Source organism: Manacus candei, unplaced genomic scaffold (assembly GCF_025592945.1).
Source record: "Manacus candei isolate 608988 ecotype Guabito, Panama unplaced genomic scaffold, ASM2559294v1 h1tg000023l, whole genome shotgun sequence".
NCBI lineage: Eukaryota > Metazoa > Chordata > Aves > Passeriformes > Pipridae > Manacus > Manacus candei.
The window spans coordinates 928,080-937,501 of NW_026138071.1; the positions used below are offsets into that span (position 1 = coordinate 928,080).

General features: G+C 40.1%; 1 protein-coding gene across 1 annotated transcript in view; it reads left to right on the forward strand.

Moving 5' to 3' along the window:
* Positions 1-7,921, forward strand: part of PARP14 (poly(ADP-ribose) polymerase family member 14) — a 38,872-nt gene extending 30,951 nt beyond the window's left edge. Inside the window, exons 30-37 of the mRNA XM_051787708.1 lie at positions 278-427; positions 1,113-1,175; positions 1,968-2,135; positions 2,260-2,466; positions 2,550-3,158; positions 3,694-3,824; positions 5,102-5,276; positions 6,539-7,921. Coding sequence (XP_051643668.1) covers positions 278-427; positions 1,113-1,175; positions 1,968-2,135; positions 2,260-2,466; positions 2,550-3,158; positions 3,694-3,824; positions 5,102-5,276; positions 6,539-6,825 — 1,790 coding nt within the window. The 3' untranslated portion in view covers positions 6,826-7,921. The remainder of the gene's footprint in view (positions 1-277; positions 428-1,112; positions 1,176-1,967; positions 2,136-2,259; positions 2,467-2,549; positions 3,159-3,693; positions 3,825-5,101; positions 5,277-6,538) is intronic.
* The last annotated feature ends 1,501 nt before the right edge of the window (positions 7,922-9,422 follow it).

Genomic DNA, 9,422 nt, shown 5'->3' on the forward strand with positions numbered 1-9,422 from the left:
TCAGATCAGACAAACCCTGAGGCCATTTTCTGAATTCGTGTTGCAAGAATTTACAGGAATAGAAAATGGTTTCGCTTTGACAGCCTTTGAGCAGGAAGAATACTGTGGCTTCCAGCCTTTGGAAATGGAGTAAAGAGAAAAGCAGGGACAGTGTACATCCATCAAACTGATCTAGAGCATATTCCTTAAAAGGATAAATAGAAGTTTCCATCAGTGGAAGAGAATAATATCCCAAGCTAGAGGAGAAGTGACTGAAGATATTTTCTTTCCCTTGCAGGTTTCATTAAGCCTGTTTCTACTGAAGTATTGGGAGTTCATGAAATGAGGATTGGTTCCATCACGCTCCAAGCAATTAGTGGAGATATTACCAAGGAAGATACAGAGGTTATTGTAAACATATCAAATCAGTCATTTGATGCCAAAACAGGTATTGTATTGAAGATGTAGTCATTTAGGGATAAATTTGGGCTAGTTTTTAGAAGGGGGTAGGGGAAAGAATTGTCCATAAGGGAAACTTTTATGAAATATTTTTCAGATGAGAGAGAGGGATTTGTGATTAATCCCAAAATAGATCTTCATTCGCTTTTTTACATGTCCTAAATATTCAATTTAGTTTCCAAACAGAAGGCATCTGACCAGATTTTTCTTGCTTGAAACCAGAAATGTTTAAATAAAAGGGAATGTTTAGATCAAGTAGAATTCTGAAAAACTGCTCTTGTCCTAAAACGTTTTATAATGAAACCAAGCCAAAGTCCTGGTTAAGTAAATTGACCTGTAAGAAGAAGAGAGTTCTGACACTGTGAATTAGACGCATGAGAGATACCAAATGATAACATTCAAAGCCTTGGGAGAGTTTGGTGAAGGCCATATGGGTTTGGCTAGTGAAACAATGAAATAGGAGTTGTTCTTAATGATTTGTAATCAGCAGTGAAGGCAGTGTTCTGTCTGCAGCCAGTGCAGTGTGCCATGGAGGGGACTTAGGGGAACAGTCAAGGTTTTGTACTTTGTGGGATTTTGCCATACAAAAATTTAGGGCATTTGTAGAGTACAGAAGTTGGGTAGAGTATTGACTTGACTTAACGAATGTGTACGCTTTTGTTGTGTGATTTAAGGGGTCTCCAAAGCCATTATGGATGCTGCTGGTTCCCAGGTGGTAGACGAATGTGCTCAATATGGTATGTTGATGCACACTATTTCATTTGATTAATTTCTTGGTTTTGTTGTTCTCTCTGAAAACGTAAAGTTGTTTTATAATTCTCTACTCTGATGGCACAATTATTTCACCTGAAAAAGACAGCTTTCACTTTTAGGAATTTTGAAAAGTCCCGTTCTTGTTTTGGCACCTACTTTGAGAATTTTTCTTTTCCCAGTTGTTTAGCAAAAACTTAAACATCAGTGTGTTATGCACATTATTGTCATCCTAGATCCAAAACACGGTCCTGTACCAGCTACTAAGAAGAAAATTAACTCTATCCCAGCTGAAACCAGGACAACCTTATCATAATTCCTCTGTTTTCTGCATTCTGGCAGATCAGTAGAGCTGTAAAATTCCAGCTCCCTGGGTTGGCCTCCATGAGCGCAGAAAGGCACATTCTAGTTGCATAAAAAAATAAGTGGCATAAGAAAGGATTTCTCATATAAATAAATTTGGCATGCTTTTAAATAAAAGTGAGCTGTATTTAAAGTCATCCTAAATTCTTACATTGTACTTAATAGGAAACTACTTTGTAGCAGAGATCTCAGGAAATTGAAAAACACACATTTACTTGAACTGATTCCTCAAAGAATCTCTGCAGAGTATTTACAGAGAAAACCAGAGAATTAATTAAACCCAGGATAATATAGCTCACCATCGATCTCTTTCCACTTCTTCATGTTCTCTTCTAGGATCAGGAGAACCAGCTGTCTCTCCAGAAGAGATAGCCCCTTTGAAAATGTCTCCTTCTTTATCTTCTTCTCTCTTCCAGCTGGGCAGCATCAAAGTGGCTTTATTACTACGCAAGGTGGAAATCTGTTGTGCAGTAAAATCATTCACTTGCTTTCCAGTAACCATGTGAAGAGTCAGGTCTCCAAAGTACTTAACGAGTGTGAGCAAAGGATGTACAAATCTGTTGCCTTCCCAGCTATTGGAACAGGTTTGTGTTTTCTTGGGGAAGCAATGAGGGCTGTGATGGGGATGGTTGGGACAAACTTAATGTGGGTAACAGTAGACTTGTACAAGAAACTGTTCCCTGCTACGTGCCTTTTCTTTTTGTTTAGGTCAAGCAGGACAGAGTCCAGCAAAGGTGGCTGATGAAATGTTGGATGCCATAGTGGAATTTGCAAGCAAAAAATCAGTACAGCATTTACAGACAATTAAAATCGTCATCTTCCAGACAAATATGCTGAAGGACTTCTATGAAAGCATGAAGAAAAGAGAAGATTTGGAGTCATCCACAGCGGATTCGTGGTTTTCTGTGCTTAAATGTAAGTAGGTGGGTTTTCTGTGTGCATGGGCAAATTGAAGTTCTTCTGTTTACAACTAATAAGTGACATATATTTATTTACAGCCTTGATTTGGGGCAAAAAACAATCTACTGAGAAGAAAAAGCCCGTGATTTTGGAGAAGAAAGTCAATTTAGTCACGTTTCAAATTTGTGGAGAAAGCCAAGAAAATGTGGATGCAGCTGAGTCCTGGATAAAGGATTTAATTTTAAAGGAACAAAGTGAAACTACTTTTACAAATGAGCTAATTGAAAGTTTTGGTGAGAGGGAAATTGCTGCTTTAGTAGATCTCCAGAGAAGAAAGCATGTCACCATTCAGCTTGACAGTAAACTTTCTCCCCCAGTAATTACTATTTCTGGTATTAGCAGAGATGTCTGGTTTGTTTTGGTAGAAATTCAGACAATGGTCCAAAAAATGAAGGATGTTGAAGAAGAACAATCCAAGGCGGAACTTCTTTCTAACCTGGTAGAATGGAGGTATCTAGGAAGCAACGATACCTTTGTTGCTTTTGATAAACGGACAAATATGCAGCTGGAGGATGCCAAACTAGCTAAAAAACCATATCTCAATGTCAAAATTAACAAGAAGAACTACAAGGTGGATCTGAATACTCTGCAGGCTCATGATGACCAAGGGAAAACTATAAACATTCAGCGTGTGTCAAAGAATGAAGGTGAATTACACTTTTGTTAAATAACAAAAAACTTTAATAGTGATTAATGAATGATGCTTCTGATAAATGCCATCTCAGGTATCGTAGAAAAAGTAAAGTATTCCGTAGTTGGTTTTTTTTCTTGGACATGCCATAGCCAGCAGTTTTGATTTTCACAGCTAGTGGCAGGTATGACTGAAACCAGAGCATCAATGTTAAAACCAAACACTATCCATACATACATGACTAGTGAGCACAGATTTCATGCTGAAGTCTGACAAAGGAAGTGGTGTATGAAGTGGGGGTTTCCAGTTTGTTTTAGTTAGATATTGCTATGGGGATAATTGGACTAGAGAAAATGTAAAATTTTAACTTTGCATTCATTACAGAGCCAGTGATGTTTGGAAGAGAGAGAGTACTTGTAGAATAAAGTATTGTGAACAGTACTGTCCTCTTAGCCCCTTCTATGCAGTTGGTTTTAAGATGTGCCTGTGAAGCTGAACTAGTTGTCTATCATAATAATGTAATCTCTGTTTTACATATTTGCAATCAACAGAGCTCCCTAAGGAGTGGGAAGACTTGCAAAATGAACGGGTCAAACTGGTGAATCTCAAGCCATCACATCCAGATTACGGAACAGTTGAGAAGATGTTTAGGACAACCTGTGCCAACTTTACCATAGAGAAGGTGAAATCCTCTGGGGGGGAAAAATGTCCATGCTTGGGCTAGAGACATTAATATACTTTCTAAATATTTGTTTGCAAGGTGTCTACAACCCAATATACCTTTCATATGTCAGCCTCCCTGGCACTCTACAGGGTGGATAAAAAGCAAAGCAAATTTCGTAAGAATTGTTCTGCCATTTCTGCCTTCTAATAGTGCAAAAACAGTGACCATCAGTCTTTAGGCTGACTCTGTGTTAAACTAATGTGGTACCCACTAGTTAATGTGGTGTTTCCCATTATGAAACTCTGTATTGAAATGGAAGCATGAGCAAGCGTGTTCAGAACACAAGGATTCCCTGTCATTCCCTGTCATTCCCAGAGCCTTTCACTAAGATGTTGGTTTTAACCAAAGTGTCAAGATTTGATTCTGCTTATTAAGAAATCTGAAACAGAATGCACAGGGACTTAATTGCCAGGGAGAAGATGGAATCTTTCTGAATCAGGAGAAGAGATAAATAGGAGAAAATACAGTCAAAATAAGAGTGAGACTAATGTGTTTGAAAATTTTCTTCCATCAGGAGCTTCAATAAGTATGGTCAGAAAAACACAAATAGAACAAAATATCAGTGTATTATAGAAAAAAATCATGTAATTACATGATGTCTTTTTCCAATAAAAATGGAAAGATGTTACAGAGCAATGCCTTTCAGATTATATTTTGATACAGAGACACTGCTTCTCCTTGAGCATGTTCACATTGTTGGCATAGGGAGCCAGCAACATCTATCCTCCCACCAATTTATTTTTATATAGGAGTTTCTTATGTGTTGCTAAGTTACGCATTTAAGGAAGCAAGTTTGACTTTCAGGCTTAGATCTAGAAGAGAAACAAATTCAATGTAATGCTATCACTGCAGCCTATCCTTTAGTGAGGAAATCATCAGTAAAGATGATTGAGATGTACAGAAGGCATCTTACAACATTGCCTCTAGCAGCGGTACAGCAGCCTGTTTCTAGAAATGACAATGCACAGCACAATGATTGCTGTGTACCTGGTATACTGGAGAGGCAAGACAAACTTATGCTCAAAATTACTAAGCTTGAAAATCTGTTGTAATGTGCTTTGGTTTCTGATTTTTCAGGAGGTAACATATTCAGTTCCCCTTCCCAAACCACATACTAACAGGGCATAGTGAAAATGACTGTCATTCTTTCACTTTGATTTCATTTTACTGCTTTCCTGCCGTGATAAATATTCCTTCCTACCAGGATAAATATAGTTAATTTTGTAATTTTGCAGATTGAAAGAGTACAAAATCCCTTCCTCTGGCAGACATACCAAATAAAAAAAAAATCTATCTGTAAAAAGAACAAAAGGGAAAATAATGAGAAGTTGCTATTTCATGGGACAGCTGCATCCTCACTGAGCACAATCAACCACTGTGGATTTAATCGCGGATTTGCTGGAAAGAATGGTGAGTCATTATTCAAATCAGTTCATTTCCTAGACATGTATGGGTGTTATGGACTGTCAACATTATAGTGCTGTCAGCACAACATGAAGACTGTATGAAATTGGAGAACAAAATAATAAATAACTCCAGAGAATAATCTATATGATAGAGGAATTATTTAATAGACAGTTATTAAATATTTAGCATAAAGACGCTCTGCCTTAGTTCAAAGATTGTTTTGTCCAGTTGCTCTAGTACACTCGTGTTTATTATTTACTAGCATTCAAAGATGAAGGACAGGATCCAAAGAAGTGGAGCTTAGACTTAATTGAGGTGCTAGTTGCTCTTAGAGGCCTCATCACCTTACTTCAAAAGTCCTTAATTTCTATTCTTAATGTCTTCTCCCTTAAGACTTCTTTGTACATGCCTAGGGCTGACTTGATCTTGAGTGAGCTGGGCAGCTTAACCCAGATCTAGTTGACACTTTGGTGTGGTCTGGATCCAAAAGCAGACGTTTCTCTGCCCGGATCCTCTGGAGGTCCTTACACTGAGATTTTCTTGAATAAATGAAGCCCAGCATACACAAAATATATCAGGTTGTGCACAGGTAGGAATGGCAGCCACAATTTCTTTTTAAAACATGACCAGTGGAGATGTAATTTCACTTTCCTGTCAGGAGGTCGGATTTACTCAGAAAGTAAGAGTGCTAGATCCCCATGTCCTCTCTCTGTTTGTCAGTATTGACATCCACTTTTTCATCTCAGACATGATTTATGATTGGAAAGGCAGCTTCCCTTCTGTCAGGCTGGGTAGCCAAGCAAAAGTATCCAAACGTCAGAGCAGCCAGGCAGGAAGGATCTGTCTTGAACAGCTTTCTACCAGTGTCAGAAAAAAGAAGTTTGTCTCGGACAAAGACATGTGATTCCTCTAACTTGCTGGGAAGTGTGACTAGAAAACTGTAATGGCAATTATATAGTAATTTTAAGTAGAAAAGTCTCTGAAGAATTTAAATTTGATTGATTGCAGGCTAAACAAGGCTAAATAGATAGAGAAGCCCTTTTCCCCATAGGAAGGGGGGTAGTCAAAACCTGGGCACTGATACTTACCTGATATCTATGTGGGTTCATATTTGATCCTGATACAAAGGATTATTATGGATTTTTCTGTTTAAAACTCTCACTAAATTTATAACATCTGCAGAGTTAAAAAAAGGGGGGAGCTTTAGAGATTCCTATGAGAATAAGAACACTAACTCTATTTGAAAATGTTGTCTTTCCAAACAGCTGCAGCCATTGGAAACGGAACCTACTTTGCTGCTCATGCAAGTTATTCTGCCCAGAATCAGTATTCTGTTCCGGATGTGAATGGCAAAAAACACATGTACTTGGCTCGGGTCCTCACTGGGGAGTACTGTGCTGGGAAGGCTGGACTAATCACTCCACCACCAAAGAACCCAGCAGATCCTACTGACCTGTATGACAGCGTAGTTGATAATGTGTCTAATCCAACAGTGTTTGTCATTTTTAATGACATTCAGGCATATCCGGAATACCTTATTACTTTCAAATAATAGAACAACCTTAATAGTCTGGAAAATTTTAGTGCCTTTTTACATGTGTGAATTAACAGGGCAATTCTTTATTCTTGTTTATGTTTAGGTTTCTTTAGGTAGTTATTGATCTATCCATGTGTTTAAATGTCTTCAATGAGGACCAACATAAGCAAGTATTTTTGGACATGCTATTTCAATATTCACATTTCAAATTCAGTTATGCAGAGGTGTAGGCAAGAGCTGTGAGAACAGCTCCAATCTTTTCCTGTGCATGGCAGAGGAGAGGGAGCTGCTCTGCCTTACCTATGGCCAGAAATAAGTGGCATAAGGTAGGTCAGTGTACCTACCATGTTCCAGTATTCACCATGTACAAAAGGCATCTTACAACATTGCCTCTAGCAGTGGTACAGCAGCCTGTTTCTCGAAATGACAATGCACAGCACCAAGTGCTTGGCTCCCTGTGAAGATTTGTTCAAAATGCTCCATGCTGAGAGATTCTTAAAGGTCTTTTCTGACCTAAACAGTGCTATGATTCTATGATTTTAATAACCTCACTCACCAGCAGAGTTTTCAGTCATTCTCAGGAATCCACTCACCCTTGTTGGTGCTGAAAGTCTGGAAGAAAAAAAATTTCCAATATTTAACATTCACTTTGCACTCATTGTTTCACCCCCCCTTACCCTGTTATGGCATACTTTCTTATTCCCTAGGTATAAATTACTGGACGTTGATATTCATACCATATTCAACAGGTATTCATACCTGTTTCTTAGGGGAGTTCTCCATGGTATCCTGGATTACCTACATCAAGCTTCCACATACAAAAATCAGTGCTTCTGCAATTTTCAAGACCATAAACAGGGACTTTTAATTTTGTCTTATCAGTGCAGAAACATTAACCCTTCTGTAGATCTATTCCCTAATTTGCAGTGTCAATTACAGGGGCATAATTCATCATGCTTAAACAACTTGAAATTTTTTAAAGTTCTCCTAAACAAGTAACTAATGACATTTGTACATCTTTGCATGCTGTGCAGTTAATCAGGTGATGCTCTTACAACTGCCAATCAGAAGCTGTATGCACAGTTTTAATAAAAGTAATTTTAAACAGCTACATTGTGCTGCTGAGTTGTTTACACAAAGGAACACACCTCAATTAGACTGTTGCTTTGCATTTGAGTATATGCTATAAAGGCTTAGCAGACAAAATTGTTTTCCTGTGTTGTCCGTGTAGCAGGTTTGTGCATACAAACTCCAGGTGAAATTACTCTGCCTTAGTCTAAGAAAGACCTGCGCTGCAAATAGCTGTCAGGATGTCTTAAAACCCCACTGTGATGTTCTCATTGCCTGGAAAGGGGAAAAGGGCTTACAGTATCTGTAGGTGGCAATGTAAAAAATTTCTGCTCTTCACAGCAGATGCCCATGCAGCACTTCAGATGAATGTCCTAAATAAATTCCCATTTAAAGCTAAACGAAGTTTAACCCACTCCTGGTTTAAAGGATTTTGCTCCCTGTGAAAAGATGAGGATGCTTTTCTCCCTTCTCTGCTTTTTCTGGTGCTTTTCTGTACTGTGGAAACACTGCAGCAGCCAGAGCAACTCAGTTTAGCTGAAAGCACCAGCCATCCACTGGCTTCTCCTGCTGCTGTCACCGAGCTGCGGAGTGAGCCACCACTTTCTATTTGTGTGGCCCTCATTATACCTGAACACCTTGGAAAGCAGCAGGAGCTGCAAGATGGAGCACTACAAAAACACAGATGAATTTTATCCCTGATGCGGTGGTAGAAGCTTCTTTAGTCATTTTCATATTAGAAACCTAGGAATACTGTGTTGTACAATGTTTGTGGACTGAGAAGCTGGAAAAAGACTACTGTGTATGAAAAATGAAATCCTGGCAGAGAAGGATCTGGGGGTGCTGTTTGACAGATGGTTGGATATGAGCCAGTGTGTGCCCAGGTGGCCAAGAATGCCAGGAATAGTGTGGCCAGCAGGACCGGGGCAGTGACCGTCCCCCTGCGCTCAGCACTGGTGAGGCACCTCTAATCCTCTGTTCAGTTTTGGGCTCATCAGGACAATAAAGACATTGAGGTGCTGGGGCATATTCGGAGAAGGGCAGTGGAGCAGGGGAAGGGTCTGGAGCACAAGTTTGTGAGGAGCAGCTGAGGGAGCTGGAGGGGCTCAGCCTGGACAAAAGGAGGCTCAGGGGTGACCTTATCAGTCTACAAATACCAGACAGGAGGTTGTCCCCAGGTGGGGTCGGTCTCTTCTCCCAGGTTACAAGAGCCAGGACAAGCGGAAATGGCCTAATTGGTTTAAACCTCAAACGGTTTAGATTGGATATTAGGAAAAATTACTTCACAGAAAGGGTGGTCGAGCATTGGAACGGCCTGCCCGGGGAAGCGGTGGAGTCACAGTCCCTGGAAGCGCTAAAATCACGTGTAGATGTGGCGCTCGGGGACATGCTTTAGTGGTGAGCACAGCAGTGCTGACCTAGCTGCTGGACTCGGTGATGTTGGAAGCCCATCCCAAACCCAGCGCTCCTGAGACCCCGGACCCCCCTCCCGCGCCCCGCCCGCCACCTCCCCCTCACCGCCTGCCCCGCCCCTCGAGGCGCCG